The sequence below is a fragment of the Carassius auratus genome, chromosome 5 (genome assembly GCF_003368295.1).
Source record: "Carassius auratus strain Wakin chromosome 5, ASM336829v1, whole genome shotgun sequence".
Classification (NCBI taxonomy): Eukaryota; Metazoa; Chordata; class Actinopteri; order Cypriniformes; family Cyprinidae; genus Carassius; species Carassius auratus.
The window spans coordinates 26601872-26621446 of NC_039247.1; the positions used below are offsets into that span (position 1 = coordinate 26601872).

Below are 19575 nucleotides of genomic sequence, written 5' to 3' on the forward strand. Positions count from 1 at the left end.
ACAATTTTGTCCTGTTTGTTTATTATGTGGTATATTTAATGTTAAAAGGAATAAAAATTCCTTTGAAAATATAACCCATTTATGAAATCAAATTAACCCATTATTTTTGTAAAAATAACCAATTTTTGGGTAGAAAAAAACAACCCATTTGCTGGGTTAAAATTAATAACCCAACTTCTTGGGTTAGTTTAACCCCATATGGGTTCTGTCCTATATTTACCCAGCAGTTGTGTTAAAAACAACCCAATTTGGGTTGTTTTTAACCCAGTGCTTTTTAGAGTGAACTAATTTTACTTTGTTGGATCAGCAGCTATGCTAATGATGTCTCTATTTTGTTTCTATGTTTTGCCACTAGGATTTACACAAGCTCCAGTCTGGATCCAGAACACCTGACAAGAGATGATGCTGACCCTCAGAGGACCCCAGATGATGCTAACCCTGAATCAACAAACAGAACTTACAATTATTGCTAGATGTGTGACTGCATCATATAATAACTATTAATTAATAATATTGATAGTTCATCGTCTAGCTGACTACGTCTTGTATTATTTATTTATTTATTTATTTTTTCTAAAATCCTGTCAAACGTGCACAAACTGACAGTCACCACCATAAGATACTACTAAATATTGTAGAAACATAATCTTCTGTAAAGTTGCTTTGTAACGATTTGTATTGTAAAAAGCGCTATACAAATAAACTTGAATTGAATGAATTGAATTGAAAAGTGTGTTAGTGTCCAGGTACAGAAACTGAATAATTAAATGTAAAATAGCACTGTAAAAATTAGTCCAATGAGGCAAAAACGCTGTAATATGGATGATAATTCCTTTGTTTACATTTCAGTTCTTCAGGGACAGTATTGTTTGTGTCTGTCATGGAATAACTCGCAGTCAGAAACTGCGTCTTGGTAGTAAAAAAAAAAAAAAAAAGTGTCACTAACAAAATGAGGTGATCCACCAAAAAAAGTGAAAGATAGGTGAAAGATTGTTGATTTGAATTCTGGTGCTCTCTCGTGACGCACCTGTAATCTGATGGAGGGTGTATTTAGCGATAGCCTTTTTCTGTCTTTATAAAAAAATTATATATGTGTGAGTGTGTTTTATGTTGAATGTGCCTGTATCTGCATGATTACCATCTGTTTGAGCACAAATCAGAACGCTATTACTGTATAATCAGAGCTATCAATGTGAACGCCATCTATATGAAAAGAGTGTGATTATTGACTGATTATGGCGCATATCTTTGATTACCATCTCTTTCACCTAGATATCACACTATAGAGACTGTGTCTGTTCCCCGAAATAGAAAATACAAAAAATGTCCCAACCAATTTAAGAGTAACAATTTAATTGAGGTTTAACAAGTAAAAACAGATGCAATACGGATAAACAAATGATAAAGCTTGGCTTATTGAATATCAGATCTCTTTCTACGAAAGCACTTTTTGTAAATAATATGATCACTGATCATAATCTGGATGTGTTCTGGTGTTCTGACAGAAATCTGGCTAAAACCTGATGATTACATTATTTCAAATGAGTCCACCCCCTAAGATTACTGTAATAAACATAAGACGCATCCTTAAGGCAAAGGGGGAGATGTTGCTTCAATTTATAACAAGGTTTTTAGGATTTCTCAGAAGGCAGGCTTCAAGTATAACTCGTTTGAAATAATGGTGCTTCATATAACATTATCCTGAGAAACAAATGTTAATGATAAATCCCCTATGATGTTTGTACTGGCACCATACATACCAGGGCACCATACAGACTTTACTAAAGAATTTGGTGATTTACAAAATCACTCGCCAAAACCGTGCAATTTGACATAATGTGCTTTTGTCGTTTGAAGTGCTACTGGCGCATTTGTCCTAAGCGGCTAGCCAGCATATGCGTTCAGCCTTTAAATGCACAGACATTTAAACTACCGGTATAACGTAACTGCATTTGATAATCACCTTCATCCAGTCTGTGTTGTTTCTCGAAATAAGTTATGACCGATAAAACTCTCTTTATATTCATTTAAACTAGAGTTAACTACCATTACTCCCTTACACAACTGCTTGTCAACGCTGTCACTGCCGTCAGTTGATGTTGCGGTCTGGTTGATTGTTCTTGTTGTGTCTCTATCAGGGTTGCCAGGTCTTCACAAGTAAACCCGCCCAAATACAAGAGGAGATCTGGCCCGCCAACTGAGCCTGCTTTCTTTGTTGTTTTTTCTCCATTCTGTCACCGATGGAGTTTTGGTTCCTTGCCGCTGGGATATTGTTGACTTGATGTTGCAAATGAATGCACATACACTATTTAAACTGAACAGAGATGACATCACTGAATTCAATGATGAACTACCCTTAAACTGTCATTTTGCATTATTGGCACACTGTTTTTCTAATGGATGTTGTTCAGTTGCTTTGACGCAATGTATTTTGTTTAAAGCACTATATAAATAAAGGTGACTTGACTTGACTATAACTGCCCATCAGCACATCAGCATGTGATTATTGACTATATGATTAGAATTCATTGTAAAAGCAGCATTTCTAGCAACCTCAGGATATTCTGAAATTGGCATACAAAGTTAAATCTCTGGACCCACTTCATATTAAGTGGCCTTAACTACTATGTACTTACATTTTAATTAATAATTTAGTACAATGTACTTATTGTGTACATACATGTTTTTACATTGTACTTGTATTAAAAAAAAAAAAACGACATGAAATTACATCTGTATCTAATTTCTGTAATTACATTTATAATTACACTGTTGACCCATACTTTATACCTTAACCCACCCTTAAACTTACCCATACCTCCAACCCTCTCCCTAACCTTACCCCTATCCCACCTCAATAGCAGCAAAAGTGTTTTAAAATACAATATGAACACAATAAGTACATTGTACTTATTTTTTAATGTAAGTACATAGTAGTTAAGGCCACCTGATATAAAGTGGGACCAAATCTTTTTTACTTTTCTTATTTATTTTTCTTCCTCAAATTATTCTTATTGTATCTTTCTAGTGCTCAAATAATATATGATATCTAAGTTTCTGTTTATTGTTTTATAATCGAAAAGAAAAATGCAGTGGTATGTTTAATGACTAAAATAGTTTGTAGAACCCTTCAATACAGTTGGCAAATTGGTATTTATATATATATAAAAAAATGTAAAAAAAATAAATAAATAATATACAGTGTGGTAAAAAAAATTTCAAGGCACTTCAGTGTCTATAACTTAAATATTTTTCAGCATTACTGGTTGATAAATAAAACAGAGAAACAAAACAGGCTGGGTGAAGATAAATATTTCTAAGTAACACATTACTTTAAAACACATTACTCACATTACTTGCCCAACACTGGCTACTGCCCGGGGGTCCCACCGTACACCAGGTAGTGGAGCGCGTAGTAGTTGCCCGCTCTTTACGGGCCCTACCCCACCCTCCATGGCAGGCAGATGGCATGCGGATCCCCACCAACGCCAATGAGCTGGTGGAGGCAATCGAGCTGGCGGAGGCCACCCAACACCGGGAGGTTGGGGAGCAAGCGCCACCCTTTCCCCGAAGGGTGGTCCAGCAACGACGCATGCAGGAGGGCACCCAGTGATCAGAGAGCAGGCCCACGCTTCCCAGCCCACAGAACGAGCCCGTGCCCACCGAAGCTCCCCACTCCCCTGGGCAGGCTTCGCCAATGCCTCACTTCGTTGTGAGAAACGGCCTGCTTTACTGTGTCACGCAGCGAAGTGGGGAATAAAAAAACCTGCTGGTAGTCCCGCGGACCAAGACAGAAGTGGTGATGTTGGCACAGAAGCTGGCCCATCCCATGGCAGGCCACCTGGGGGCCCAGAACACCATCCAACGCATACGCGACCATTTCCACTGGCCGGGCCTGGAGGCCAAACACATCCTGGTCATCCTGGACTACACCACCTGCTACCTTGAGGCCATTCCCCTCCGTAAGGCTACTGCAAAAGCCATCGCCCAGGAGCTGTTCCTGCTGAGTAGTTAGGTTGGCTTACCATCCCAGATACTGACTGACCAAGGCACCCCCTATATGTCCTGGGCAATGGCTGACCTCATTAAGCTCCTCCAGATCTAACAGCTCTGCACCACCGTGTATCACCCGCAAACAGATGGCCTGGTTGAGTGGTTCAACCTAACGCTCAAGCAGATGCTGCGTCGTGTGGCTGCCGAGGACAAACAGGACTGGGATAAGATGCTGCCCTATGTCCTTTTTGGTATCCGAGAGGTACCCCAGGCCTGCCACCAAGACACAGGTACAGGCCTTTTTGGAGTTGGCGAGAGTGTGTTCCACCGGGTAAAAGCAGCCCTCATGTCGGAGCCCGTGCTCAGAGCCCCCGACTTTAACTACCCTTCCTGTTGCAAACGGATGCATCCGATTCGGGTTGGGAGCCATCCTTTCCCAGGTCCTTGACGGCAAGGAACACCCGGTAATTTATATCAGCTGAAATCCGACCTCAGCGGAGCGACGGTACGCTGACCGCCGAGAAGGAGGCATTGGCCATCACAAGGGCGGTCATGGAGCTCCACTGTTACCTCCTCGGCCACCAGTTCACCCTGATCACTGACCACGCCCCTCTACAGTGGATGGCCCGAGCGAAGGACACAAATGCCAGGGTGACCAGTGCAAATCCAAAGCTTGTAGATTTTGAATTCAGGCATATAAAATTAAACCTTTTTAAACTAAATGCCTGGCCTGGCGCCAGCCTGGCTGGATTTAAATTATTTATGACAAGACATTCCAGAGTCACGTGAGCAGCCTCAAAGGAGAAACTAAACTCCCACATTCAAACACACACACACAAACTTTTCTTTAAGCTCTTTATGTAAATCCTTCATAATATGTATTTTGAATATGTTTGTGCATTGCATAAAATGGTTAATCCTTGTTATGCGAGGATTATAATTAGCTGACTTGTAAATTGGAAATGTTTCTCTTAATTTGAATGTTATAGAATAGAATCATGAGTTGTAACTCTACCCCCTTAGCAGCTCATACAACTTTATGATCCCACTGGGAAACAGGACAGGAAAAGCCAGCCCAACCTTCTCTCAATGTATTCCAAACTATTCCCTTTTCTCAATGTATTCTAAATGTATTAAGTATTGCTTTTTGGTGCATTAGATGTTTTCCATAATCAAAAATTTAACTTTAAATGTGTGTAATTCTGCATATGAATGTAACGTCGTGTTTCTATCAGTTATATATGTACTTTTTGGTGTCTTTGGAATTGTCATGTTGTGACCCAACTATCCACCTATATGCAAGGAGTGTAAAATGTATTAATCTGGAATTACGAACTTGCTGGAATATCACTGCTGAAATCTTATAAACCAGAACTTATTAGAGTGGGTGTTTCCCCAGAGACAAAGGAACTTTTTCCCGCTTCAGATCGCGGACGTTCATTGGTTGTTCACGCGAACAGAGGCGTGAACCAGTCGAGCTATAAGAGCTGACCCAGGAAGTTCCTCCCCCTCTTCTGCTCTTCTCTTCTCTTCTTCTCTGGCTCTCTGACCCCGCTCGTCTTTCTTCGCGGCCTTGGTCTGCTCTCCTATCGGTCTGATCTCAGCATGACGGCTGAGAGAACAGCCGTTCTCATGGCTCCTTCGGGAGCTTTCATCTCCATTGTTTTCTTTTCCTTACTAAGTTTTTTCACCTATTCGCCTCTCCACATGAGGAAGACGAATTCTGAAACATTGCTTTGTTGGACCTTTCGTATATCGCGCGATTCCCGCAACAGCCCCGGAAGACACGAATGAACACGCCTAGCTACAAAGACCACGCTCACGCTGCTCCAGCGCATGCTGGTCTGGCGAGTCTCAAAAGACCAAGCTCACACGCACGCGGGTCCCATGCAAGTATCATTCTCTATGGAGATTTAAATGCTGCTTAAAGTTTGTCTATTACCTTTTCAAGGTATTTATTCGTTGTTGTCTTTCAAGGGTTACTGTCTGTGAGTTTGCATAGCTGAGCTTATTCTGTGATCACGCCTAACTCTCTCTCATCCTCTCTCACTCATTCTCTCTCACTCATTCTCTCTCTCCCTCATTTGGATTCCGTTATGTCTTGTACAAAGTTTACTGTCTGTATTGTCGTACGCGTATTTACTCTGTGTGATTTGTAGTTTGATGTATTATTAGTTCAATGATTAAAAACCAATATATATTCACGATTGCATCTAGCGCTCACATTACAAGTCAATGAAATGTCTGGGCCCGTATTCATAAAGATTCTAAGAATCCTCTCAGAAAACTCTTAATTTAGCTTAAAAACTTTTATGTAGGAGTCTTAGCTTAAGAGCAATTCAGGACCGATCTGAGAGCAACTCTGAGTAAGGCGGGGTTAACCCCGTTGCTATGTATGACACAATCTTTTGAAGACTGTGATTGGTTGGTTGTCCAAGAAGGAAAAAAAGAGTGATTTTAAGTATAGGGTCTATTCTAATTCTCACTTTGAATTTACATGCGTAATTTTTCCTATTTGACCGTTCTCTCTCTCTCTCACACACACACATTATATGTCTGTATATAAATCCTTTTTTTATTTTCCATGCTTTTAATTTCCTATAAGGTATTTGATTGGCTTAGAATGATAAAAATCGTTGCACTCTTTCCAATTACAGTGACTGTTGTCCTATTTAAGTGGTGGTTTGAATGTTGGTTTTAATGTATCAAGCATGGTATCAAAACCAAGAAGGGCGAGAAAGCCAAACTGGACAGAGGAACAGTGTTTACTGTTAGCCCAGTTAGTGGATGAACACAAGGCCATTCTTAAAGGAAAATTCGGGCCGGGTGTCACAGCAAGGGACAAGAAGCAGACATGGGAGCATACAGCACAAACTATTAAAGGTTCATTCCCCCTGCTTGTGGTCACCTATAAGCCGGCTATATTCATAAATGCAGTTTTTTGAGCCTGCAAGGTGGGAATGTCCAGTGAAACGAAATTAACTGCGACACAATAGGATGTTCTGAAAGTGACCCAAGTCATCACCGGTTGCCAAATATCGTAATGTAGTGATTACTTTAATTTCTGGCGCTATGGCATTTCTGCGCTGTGTCGGAGAAGTTAGCTCGTCTCTAATAAGATCAGTCACAAACATGATTGCTGCACAATCTAGGCAAGAAAAAGGCAAGTTTATTTATATAGCACATTTCGTACACAATGGTAATGCAAAGTGCTTTACATAAAAGAAAGTTAAATAATCATGAAGAAAAATAATAACAAAAATAAAACAAGCAATTTTAAAACTTTTAAAATGATTAATTAAAATGAATTTAAAAACAGTTAGAAAATGTGATAGTGTCTATCTAATCTATAGCGTCTTATTAACTCGCTGTCATCCACTGTCTGTAACACATTTCTTCTGCCTCTTTGTCTTTCTGCCATTTTCTCCTCTGCTAAAGAAACTCTTAAGTCTCTTAAAAGTCCTCATCTGTGCTCCTAACAAGTTTGACCTTAAGACCTCTTTTAAGGGTTAAGATGCTTTCTGAATTACTTTTTTCTTTACTAGGATTTTTTCTTTAATTTTAAGAGTAAACACCCACATTTCTAAGAATTTTCTTAGAATTTTGTCACTAGGAGCTACTTTTTGCATTAAGATTCTTTATGAATACGGGCCCTGATCTTTAGCTACAAGCTCTTTACTTTTAGTAACGACATTTTATAATGATAGGATAATGTTTTCATGGCCAGAGAATATTTTTTCCTTGAATTATAAGAAGTGATAACTTTATTGAGAATTGATAAGTTAATCTTACAGCCATTTGCTGGACAAACCACTGTTTGATTTGTGGTAATTTACAGTAAGAGATATCACTATAATTGATATGAAGAATGGAATATTGACATGTTAATGAATAAATTACAGTGCCTTGTAATGAGCTATTTTTCATCTTCAATAATTTTAATGTAACTGTCATATGAGATATATATATATTAATCATATTCCTGATTAATTATTCAAATTCCCTATATATCATTTAAACCAACAATGTATAATTATATATATATATTATAATATATATATATATATATATATATATATATATATATATATATATATATATATATATATATATTATTATTATTTTTATTATTATTATTATTATAACAAATGACAAAACAAATAAAGGCACTGTTTTCACATTTTTTCTTAATCTGTTTTCTATTTAAAGTAAAATATGTAAACGTGCAAAGACTGAAATGGCTCAAAGCTATACAATGGTGCTTCTGTTTCAGACAACGCAAAATTCTACAGGCTGTGGTAGATTTGAGTGCAATTCAGTTTGTTTGTAAGGGGTAGACATGGCATTACTGGGTTCTTGGATTCTTTATTTCATGAAGATGAATTAGTAATTTAAAATCAAATATAGTTAGGGAACAAAAAGGGGGGGGGGGGGACTCACCAGAGTATTGGCTGCAATGTAACCATGAGCGGATTTATCTGGAAACATAAACATTCCATTAGTCAGAATTTTTGTAAACATAACTTGCATGATTATTTTTAATTAGGTACAAATGTAGAAAGGTCAGACATGCCATTCTTAAGGATGATTTATACTTCTGCATCGGACCTACGCTGTACGCTACGCGACGGTTTTCATTTATACTTCTGCATCGTTGTCCTTGCCAACATGCAATTACACATGCAAACCGCTAGAATGCAGTGTCCACAGGCATGCTGATTGTGTAACCAACAGTATTAAGGCAAAAGATGAAGAAGAAGCTGCAGCAGTGATGGCTGCTAATAAAAAAATGACTTATTTTGCAGCTTGAGTTGTAAAATACCCATGAACAGACAGATAATTTATTTAAAAAAAAAACAGGAGAAGACATCTTTGCTTTCACATGTCGCAAGCAGAAATGAGCATGAGGAAATGCGGCGCTACATAAACATAGGTACAGCGTAGTTTTGATGCAGAAGTATAAATTAGCCTTTATAAAACTGCCAATTCTGCTGAAAATTTTCAGGACTTCTTTAAAAAAATATTAATTGCTGATTCTCTGCTCACATGTTTTGTTACCTTCAAGGAGTTTGAAGGTTACTAAAAAAAAAATTTGTTAACTGCCTCTCAGCAAATATCTAGCAAAATACTGCACAACATAATTTCATTTACAGTTTTTATTATTGTTGTCTGTGCCAAATACAACATTTTTTTAAATTGATCAATATGATCTGAACTACTTCATTATATACTCAATTTGACATATGGGTCAAAGACTAAAAGGGGTTCCCTATTTGACATTGTCTTGGATTGCTGACACAGGGGGTCGCACTTAGGAGCCCAAAACACCTATGATACTTTAGAAAAGGCCAATGAGATTTGGTAAGTGGAATTTGCATGCACCACTCCCCCGTACACATGGGTATAAAAGGAGAGGGCATGCATCCACTCATTCAGACTTGGAGACAAGCAAGTGCTACAAGCTCATCCTATTCACCTTGTGGAAATGTTTGTATCTGGTAGAACGGTGCATTTTAGAGGTTCCTCTCCCTACAACATACAGATAATTGCTAATTGCTCCCCTGGGCTCTTAAAAAAAAAGAGAAGTTTCCAAAAAAAAAAAAAAAAAGAAGAAGGTAAACACAGAAGGTTCGTGTAGTTGTAAAACTACTTTTCCATCTCTGTGTTTCTGAGTGCAGTCTATATTTGTCAACATCAGATTGCCATGATATCTACCTCGTGTCAGTTTAAATGTAGATTAAAGACCCATCTCTTTAATTTGGTATACAAATAACACACTAACACATTCCCTCTATTCAAATCCATGAAAGGGTGTTTAGGCTGCATTTAATAGGACAACCGGAACACTTCCAATAACACACAATGTACTTGCTAGATGAACCCCAGAGAGAGATCCCCAGTGAAGACCTTGTCTCCTAGACAGCCACCAGGGGACAAGACCACAGGAACCAGATGAGTCCTCTGCACAATGTGTCTTTGCTGCAGCCTGGAATTGAACTTCTGGTTTAGTCTGGCAAGAGGAGAACTGTCTCCCTGACTAAATCATTCTGTCACCGATGGAGTATTGGTTCTTTGCTACTGTTGCCTCTGGCTTGCTTAGTAGGAGACACTTTATATGCAGCGATATCACTGACTTGATTGCTTAGATATTATTTAAACTGAACTGAGCTGGACAATGACATCACAGAATTCAGTGATGAACTGCCTTTAGCTGAAAATGTACTTTTCTACTTTGTCATTTTGCTTTATTGACACACTATTTTTCTATTTAATACTGTAAAGTGATTTGACACAAACTGTATTGTTAAAATTACCATATAAATAAAGGTGACTTGACTTAACCTTGTGTGTCAAGGACTAACGCATGCTGAGAAACCTTTTATGAATATCTTAAGTCTTCACTGCGAGAACGTGACAAAGCCAACATTGCATTCTTGACTCTCTTTTTTAATTCAGAGAAGACACCTCAGATTCTGGTATGTTGGTTTAAAGTGTGACTCCCAGCCACACACTGCCCCAGTGCTCTTCTTCCTGAAAGTTCACGAAGAGATCAAAAAATCATGGAAGGCACCTTTCACTGCTCAGCCATGCTGCACATGCTCCTCCACATTTGCTACTTTCAACTGTGGGGTGGCACAGGTGTACACAGAGGTTCCCCAAGTGTAGTGTAAGACCTGTTCTTGCAAAACACTGCTCCTTCCCCTGGTGGCACTTCTGTTTTTGTTTCATATGCTCCACCTAAGAAACCTCTGTGTGCCCTTTTGTTTTTATTTTGCTGCTGTCCCAAGGGGAAGCAGTGCCCAAATTTTCAAGAAAGAGCAGCTTCACACTTCCTGGGTCAAACAACCCCCAAACACCTTGCCTTCCCAACCCATCAGTAACTGCTCAGGTTGATGCATACATTGCCATGTGAAAGTATTAATATCCCTTCTTTTTTCACATTTTATGTTGCTGCCTTATGTTAATAAATACTCTAAATCACTTTTTCCCCACATGAATCTACACTCCTTACACCAAAATGGCAAAGCAAAACACAGGTTTTCAACGTCTTTGCATATTTGTAAAAAAAAAAAAATCTATATATCTAGGACTTAATTTAGCTTAGGAGCATTCATATTGATTGTAGATGTTACTACATTTTGAGTGAAGTTAACCTGGTCAAATTAAATTTGGATTTAATTTGGAAAGGGACACACTTCACAATGTAAGGTTTAACAGCTGAAAATGCATTTCAGAGTAAAAACCAAGCCTCGAGTTCAAAATAGCTGCCTGTAGAGCTCAAAAACAGGATTACATCAAGCCACATATCTGGGGAAGAGTACAAAAAAAAATTCTGCTGCATTGAAGGTTCACAGAAGCATCTAGTCTCCATTACTCTTAGTGGAAGATAAAACAGGACTCTTCCTGGAGCTAGCCAAACTGAGCAATCAATGGGGAAGGGCCTTGGTTAGACTGCTGATCAAGAACCTGATCGCCACTCTAGCTGAGTTTATGATCACATGTAGAGATAGGAGAAACTTACAGAATGACAAACATCACTGCGACACTCCACCAGTCCAGTCTTTATGGAGATGTGGCCAAACACAATTCTCTGCTCAGTGACGATACATGGAAAAACACACTTGAAATTTGCACACAAAAAAACAAAAACAAAACATACATAAATAAAAGAAGGACCTAAATAACCCTAAGATTGTGTGAAACAAGATTATTTGGTCTGATGAACCGCAATTCCAAGCATCATGTTTTAAGGAAACAGGCACTGTTCGTTACCTGCAGAGTAGCATCCCAAAAGTAAAGTGTGCTGGTAGCAGCCTCATGCTGAGGGGCTGTTTTTCAGCTGTAGGGACTGAGGCACTTGTCAGAGTAGAAGAAATGCTCAGTGCACCAAATTATTTAGATAGCCTTAATGAAAATCCAGTCCAGAGCATACAGAACCAAGGCAGAAAGTTCACTTCAGCACTGGCTTCGAACTGGTATGGGACCATGGCATGCATCGAGTGGCAATAATTTCTATACCTTCATGCCTCGGACAGACATTTCTATGTGCAGGGGTTGTCATAGAACAAGTGTTCAGTCATATTGTTGTCTCAAGAAACGTATCCAAGTCAGACACACAGCCTCATGCTCCTGGATAGAATATCAAGTGAGTATATGCCTCTATACACTAATCCTGGCCCTGCTGAGGTTTCGGCTGTTGATTTAGAGCAAGCACATTTTGGTCTGGATGGATCAAATAAACAGTGGTTTAATCTCATCTCGCATGTAACATCTCTCCAACCATCTCTTCCTTTAGAGTCAGTAGCAACTGAAGTTACTGCGGTCCACTCCTATTCCAGGCAAGCTCAATCCGGCAGTGGATCAGCTATCTCAAGAGGAGAGTGTATACTCCACTCATGGGTGGTCCAGCTGATCTGATTCAGCAAAGCACAGGTAGACTTGTTCACTTCCTAAAATTCATCCTACAAACACCAATGTGACTGACAAATAGGGAATATAATTACAATTGTAACCTTAATTCCTTGTTGGGCGCAACAAGATATTGTGTCCCTCCTGCCACTGAACTACCCACTGAATGTCTGGGACATGCTCTTGGCTCCTAACCATTTACCTGAATGAGTGAATGGATGTCCCTTCATTTTTATATCTGTGTGTATGGGTGAGCAGTGCATACAAATTCCATTTGTCAATTCTCATTGACCTTTTCTGAAATATCAGGAGTTTTTGGCTCTCTCAAGTGCGAACCCTAGTCTCCGTAATTCAACCCAACAATGTTTTCAACCAAAACATTGTCAAGCATCAGAGAAAACAGCTTTATTTATTTATTTGTTAACTTAGAATGTGTCCTGGTTAATTATTTATTTACTATTAGTATTATTAATATTTTGGATCAAAAATCATGACGATCATACATTTTTTACAAAGATTTACAGAAGACACCAACTAAAATGTCATATTGTAAAGTGAAACAATTTATATACAAAAAACATCTTTACAGGTGTATTTAGAACAAAAATAAGATGACATTAAACTATATTTAATAATCACTGTACAACCCCCAAATTAATTAATTGCAGTAACTAATTGTAGCTGACTCAAGTTGTTTGTGGGTCTTTCTGCCTTTAGTTTTCTCTTCAGCAAGTGAAATGCATCCTCAATCAGTTTAGATCAGAAGATTGACTTGGCCAAAAACTCCTGGGCTGCTTTTTGCTTTGTGTTTTTGGGTCACTGTCCATTTGAACTATGAAGCACAGTCCAATCAACTTTGTTGTATTTGGTTAAATCTGGGCAGATGGTATATCCCACTCTCATGAAGTTTTCGCTTTATTGTAAACTTTGATGATGACGCCTACTTCCTAGAGAGTGTTCACTTGGCTGGATGTTGTGAAAGGGGTTTTCTTTATCATGGAAAGGATCCTCTGATCATCCACAACTGTTGTCCTCCATTGATGTTCAGGCCTTTTTATGTTGCTGAGCTCAACAGTGCATTATTTTTTTTCTCTCAGAGAGTGCCAAAGTGTTGATTTGGCCACTCCCAATGTTCCTGCTATCTCTCTGATGTATTTGTTTTGTTTTTGAAGCCTACCAATTGTCTTTTTCACTTGCATGGCGCGCTCCTTTGACCACATGATGTGGGTACACAGCAGCGACTTCCAAATGCAAATTGTACACTTGGAATCAACTCCAGATCTTTTACCTGCTTAATTGATGTAGAAATAGCGAAGGAGCAATCCTTCATCACCTAGCCACCTGTTCATGAAATAGTTTATATATATATATATATATATATATATATATATATATATATATATATATATATATATATATATATATATATATATATATATATTTATGCTAGTGTCAGTTTATATATATGTATCGACCTAACTGTACGATCACTTTTTGAAATATATTTTAATAAGAACAGGTCAGAATGTTTTTGCATTTTTACATTAATATTTCTGTTAAACTGAATGTCTTTGACTCTCTCTCTCTCTGTCTCTCTCTCTCTATATATACATCTTCTCTGAACTAAACATATATTTTATTACTTATTGATCTATTACAATTCATGGAAAGATTACAAATAACAGGGGTGGCCAGGCTTCAATCCTGGGTGGCCACATCCACCACATACTACGTCCCTGCATACATGTGCATGTGTATTTGTTTGGGTGTGTGTGTCTCACCTCCTGATGTGAAGCTCATGTATTTCTGGTTGTTGACTGTCTCTTTGGAGTCGTAGAACTTGAGAACATCTATTACAGCCTGAGGGTTTTTCTTCTGTTCCAGCTTAGTAATATTAGAGGTTTGCAATAACCGAGCCCATTGCTCTGGAATACCCTGTGTATGTGTGCATTGGAAACAGACAAAATGGACAATGGAGTAAATCATACATGTCTTTTACATGCCAACCAGGCTTTGTGAAACTGTCAACAATATTTAAAACATTTACATATTCCAGACTGTGATATCAGTGGCAAAGTGTGACAAAAACATGAATTTGCAACAGTATTTTAAAAACTATGGTACAACCAGAGACAGACATTACATTATCTACATGCTTATAGGCCATTCACATGGGATACATTCTTGCAAGCAAGTGCAATGTACTTGAATATTTTTAAACAGCTAAAAAAATTATATATTTATCAATTGCAATTTGGATAAAAGTGTCTGCCAAATGCATAAATGTAAATGTATTGTATAACATCTGCTTGTAATGCTTTTTAATTATTTTCAATGAAAATGTGAAGAATTTGACCTAAGGTTAAGCGATGGGTGATATTATATTCATAACGGGTTTATAACTTATTTCAGCATATTCAGTCAGTAAACAACATGTGTAGAACTAATTAAAAACCAAAGAAACAAATTAGGATCAAGAACACAGGCAAATAACCATAGGGATTACCGATTTAAAACACAACAAACAGGCAGATCTAAATATAACTGTTAGAATTGAATTAGCAAAAAAATGTGTGTTGATAACGATTAGCTGTGGACATTTTTAATTGGTATGGATTAATCTATCAAACAATCACACAGAAGAAAAAAATGTGACAACAGTCTATGTCGCTAATAAGTCAGCTTGCTCTGTATGTCTCTGTATAAATGATTGGCACAGCTTCATTCAAAGACAGAAGACGGTGCACTCATATTACTTATGTATGGGAAAAAAGTGCAACGAGAAATATCAAGCCATTTGGTGCATCTAAATACACATTCTATCCATCTTACATAGTATTCAAACTTAGAATGAATGTGCTCCAATTCATAGTATGTAGAAATAAGTGTGGTCTACTACTTTTTCCATGGAGATCCAAGCACACTCCAGCAACTAATAAGGCAAGAATGGATCGCCATCAGTCAGGATTTGGCTCAGAAGTTAATATCCAGCATGCCAGAGCAAATTGCAGAGGTTATGAAGAACAAGGGTCAACGCTGTAAATACTGATTCATTATATTTTTGCCAATAAAAGAAGCGTATGATATGCTTATCATTGTTTTTCAGTATACCATAAAAAAGGGGAAAAATAATCTACAAATACTAAAGCCGCAACTTGGCAAAACACAAAATTTATGTCACTGCCAAAACTTTTGGCCATGACTGTATATATAATTTTATTCACATTATATTTAATCTGCAACAACATTGTGGAAATGTATACTGATAAGTTAGGTCATTAAAATTTAAAGTGCATCATTATGCAAAGTTCTCGGCCTGAAAGAGGCAAAAAATCAACATGCTGCATTATTCCTCTCTGATATGGTAGAAAATTAAATTAAACAAAATGTGGAGTTTATTAACTTGTGAAAAGATAATTGTCAGGGCAGATCAATGGTGATGGGATGCGTGTAACTAGGTGGTATTAAATTACATGTTTTGATTTTGCTGCCACACAGTCATGTGGTTCATGGAGTTCTCAGTAGTTCCAAACAACTTCGAGCTGCCAAACAATTTAAATAGGTTTAAGTAATTAGATAGCAGTTTCACTATATTTACAATTTGTGGTAAATATTAACACATAATGTGCATTGATTACTATGTTGACTACACATTACAGTAGCATTTTATTCTGAGGAGTAATAAAGAAACAACTTTAATATGTTCCCATACTCATTGGCAGTCAAATGTGACAGAACACCTTTGTAAAAGGGTTGACGAGACCCGAGACTAGCAGATCCATATGCAAGGCTTTATTAAGAGATGTGGTCATAAACAGGTGTGGGTCAAACAATGGCAATCAGGTATAAACACAGGTAAAACAAAAAGCAATCCTTGAACAAGCGTTGGTCTTCGATAAGCAAACAATATCCAGAGGGGTAAACAAGAGGTGGAGTCCAACGAAACAAGCAGTATTCCAGGTGAGGTGAGAACACAGTCCAAAACAGAAGACAAAGGCTTAATCCAATACACAAAAGGCAGAAGGTCAGGAAACAAACTAAGACGAAAGCTACTTTACGGAGTCACTCTTAGTTATCTATAGGAGAGTGAAAAGCACTAAACAATACTCCAGTGTGTGAGAAGAAGTCCAATGCTTATAAAGCATGTCTAATGATTGTGCTGTGCGTTTGTGAGATTGTTATAAAGTGAACTTGTGATTGGTGCAACGGATCATGAGAAATGTAGTCCAGGGTGTACGGTGTGGTGTTAAAGTCTGTATGGTGAATTAACGGCAGTTCAAAGACCGGGCCATAACATGGCACTTGAACAGCTGCTGGATCCTTGTTCGGCCGAGTATTCTGTAACGGGGCTGACAAGACGTGAGATGTGGGGATCCATATGAAAGGCTTTATTAAGAGACGTGGTCATAAACAGGCGTGGTTCAAACAATGGCAATCAGGTATAAACACAGGTAAAACTAAAAGCAATCCTTGAACAAGCGTTGGTCTTTGATAAGCGAAAAATATCCAGAGGGGTAGACAAGAGGGGGAATCCAATGAAACAAGCAATAGTCCAGGTGAGGTGCGAACCCAGTCAGAAACAGAACACAAAGGGTTAATCCAATACACAGAGGCAGATGGTCAGGAAACAAACTAAGGCAAAAACTAGAAGTGACTCCATAAAGTAGCTATTTTTAGGACAGTGATAAGCATTAAACTATACTCTGCAGTGCATGAGAAGAAGTCCAATGCTCATAAAGTGTGTCTAATGATTGTGCTGTGTGTGTGCAGGTGTATGGTGTGACTGTTATCAGGTGAACTTGCAATGGATCATGGGAAATGTAGTCCAGGGTGTACGGTGTAGTGTGAAAGTTTGTGTGGTGAATTAATGGCAATTCAAAGACCAGATCCTGACAACAATCAAACAACAAAGTTTTTATCAATTAAATAATTTTACTAATCTATTTTGAGGATATTTTTGTTACTTAATAAATATGTGCTGAATAAAATGTGCAGTAATTATGAATGACCATCTCATGTATAATATTTTATAGGTTTAATATTTTTTATTACAATTAATGTAGTGTTTAAGGTTAAAATAGAAAAAAACATTTTAAAATTCCATTGCAAAGAGGCAAAGTAGAGGCATTTGATGACCAGAAAAAGAAAATGATTGCCATGGTTTAATCACTAAATGCCTGTATGCCTATTTAATAAATGCTCATGCATACAGCTCTAGTATAACTTTTTTTCCAAGCTTTTCACTTTTCATTTGAGAAAAAAAAATACACACAGAAACTGATGATTTTCACAACAAATTGCCAAAATAAAAACAATGTATTACCAAAATACCACAGAAGTGTGGTTAATTTAAAGATATGATGACAGAAATATATTACTTATCACTAAGGGTGTGAAGACCGCTAAAAGATTTTGTCATGGAACGGTCTGCTACGCCCTCCTCTGGCTGCATCAGATCCCTCTCACCTGAATATTAGGACTGCATTCCCCATTGTTCCTCTCAACAATCATCCCCGTCTAACCCTGCTTAGTCATCTTGATTACCATGAGTATTATCACATGCACCTTGTTTTCTCCCCTTTATCTGGAATGCTCCCCTCTTTGTTATTTGTGAAGTATTGATTTACCCCCGGCCTTTGTCGCACATATCAGTATTATCTCTGGTCTCCTTTGTATCTTTGACCCTCATTTATGATCCTTTGCTGCTGTCCTGATCTATGCCGGTGCCTGACTTCGTATACCAGATTGCCCCTCTGTTTGTATTTATCTGCGTTCTCTACGAACGTCTGCCTGAGTTCCCTTTTGATGCCTGCCTGAGTTTGTGTCTGCTGTTCTCTGTTTAATTGCCTGTATTAATAAACTGCTGCAGATGGATCTAACTGACTCAGCCATGTCATCACAGATTTAAAGTACGATTTCCATGGTAATGCAGTGTCCAATTTAAGAATGTCCAATTTAAGTTTAAACAGGATGAATGTAGAGGTTTTAATCTGTCAATTGATATATAAATCATGATGATTATTAAAGGAAAAAGGAAATGAAAAATAATTTTTGTGACAAAGGTCAGAACTCCTGTTATGATGTGTATGTTTTGAGGTGAAAATTAGTCATTTATTAATCTATTAATTTTCCTACACGAGACTAGTGGGAGGGTGACAGTTAATTTATACAGCTATATTTTGGAGGATCATATTTGACTGAATAACTAACTAATAAAATTCAGTTTTGTAAATTAACTGTTATATTTTTAATTACAATTTGAAAAGATTGATTACATTTTTAGTTTTATTAATACATTTAATCTTTTTTTTTTCTTTTTTTGGATGATAAATGTATATTTTAAAACACAGAATCAAGGAAAAAGAAAGCAATAAAATTAAAAAGAAATTGGCAAACAGAATTTAGGGAAAAAATAAAATAGATTTCATGAGGCCATACATTTGCAACTTACTCTGTAGAGTTTAATTATAAACAAACAAGTTATATTTACACTCATTCTCAAGGTTTAACAAACATGTGCAAAGCATTTCCTACCCCATTAAAGGTAAATGATTATTGTGATAAAAACCAACATTGTATAATAGGGGTAGTAATAATAATAATAATAATAATAATAATAATAATAATATCCACAACAAGTTTGGCCAAATCTCCAAGCCCTAGTTACAGTTATGGCATGGTTCTAAACATCTTCCTTATGGTTGCTGATTTTCATTACTAATGCCAATATCTAACATGTCAGTACATACACAACACATACACATATGTCAACTGCTATAAAAGGATATCATCCACATGAACAATACATCACAGATAACAATGACTCTTAAACAAACATATACAAAACCTAAAACACCTAATACTGGGTAAACTCACAGTGAATTCCCCCGTTACTGCATCAAAGCCTACATGGATGGTGTGCTCAAAATCAGAAGGCAGGGATATCTCTGGACGCTCTTTCTCTTTCTTTTTATTGGCTGTTGAATAGAGAAACAAACACACTTTAATACTTTTTGATCAGCCTATTAAAACGGAATTCAGTTTGAATGGTACAATACTGCCATTTAGCAACTCTGCTGATTTGCTTAGACCAATGTAGTTTATGCTGGAAATTGCTGGCTTGCAGCACCAGTATAGCAAGAGCTCTTAAATCTATTTTAAGATATGCAGCAT

General features: G+C 37.4%; 1 protein-coding gene across 5 annotated transcripts in view; it reads right to left on the bottom strand.

Annotated features, from left to right (window-relative positions):
* Nucleotides 1-19575, bottom strand: part of LOC113084081 (serine/threonine-protein kinase PAK 3) — a 302344-nt gene that overhangs the window by 245358 nt on the left and 37411 nt on the right. For 4 of the 5 annotated variants that reach the window (XM_026254769.1, XM_026254770.1, XM_026254767.1 and 1 more), the window contains 3 exons: nucleotides 19279-19379; nucleotides 14184-14337; nucleotides 8434-8471 (listed from right to left, as the gene is read on the bottom strand). In XM_026254769.1, the coding sequence (XP_026110554.1) occupies nucleotides 8434-8471; nucleotides 14184-14337; nucleotides 19279-19379 (293 nt within the window). The remainder of the gene's footprint in view (nucleotides 1-8433; nucleotides 8472-14183; nucleotides 14338-19278; nucleotides 19380-19575) is intronic. The other variant, XM_026254774.1, reaches the window with a different exon arrangement.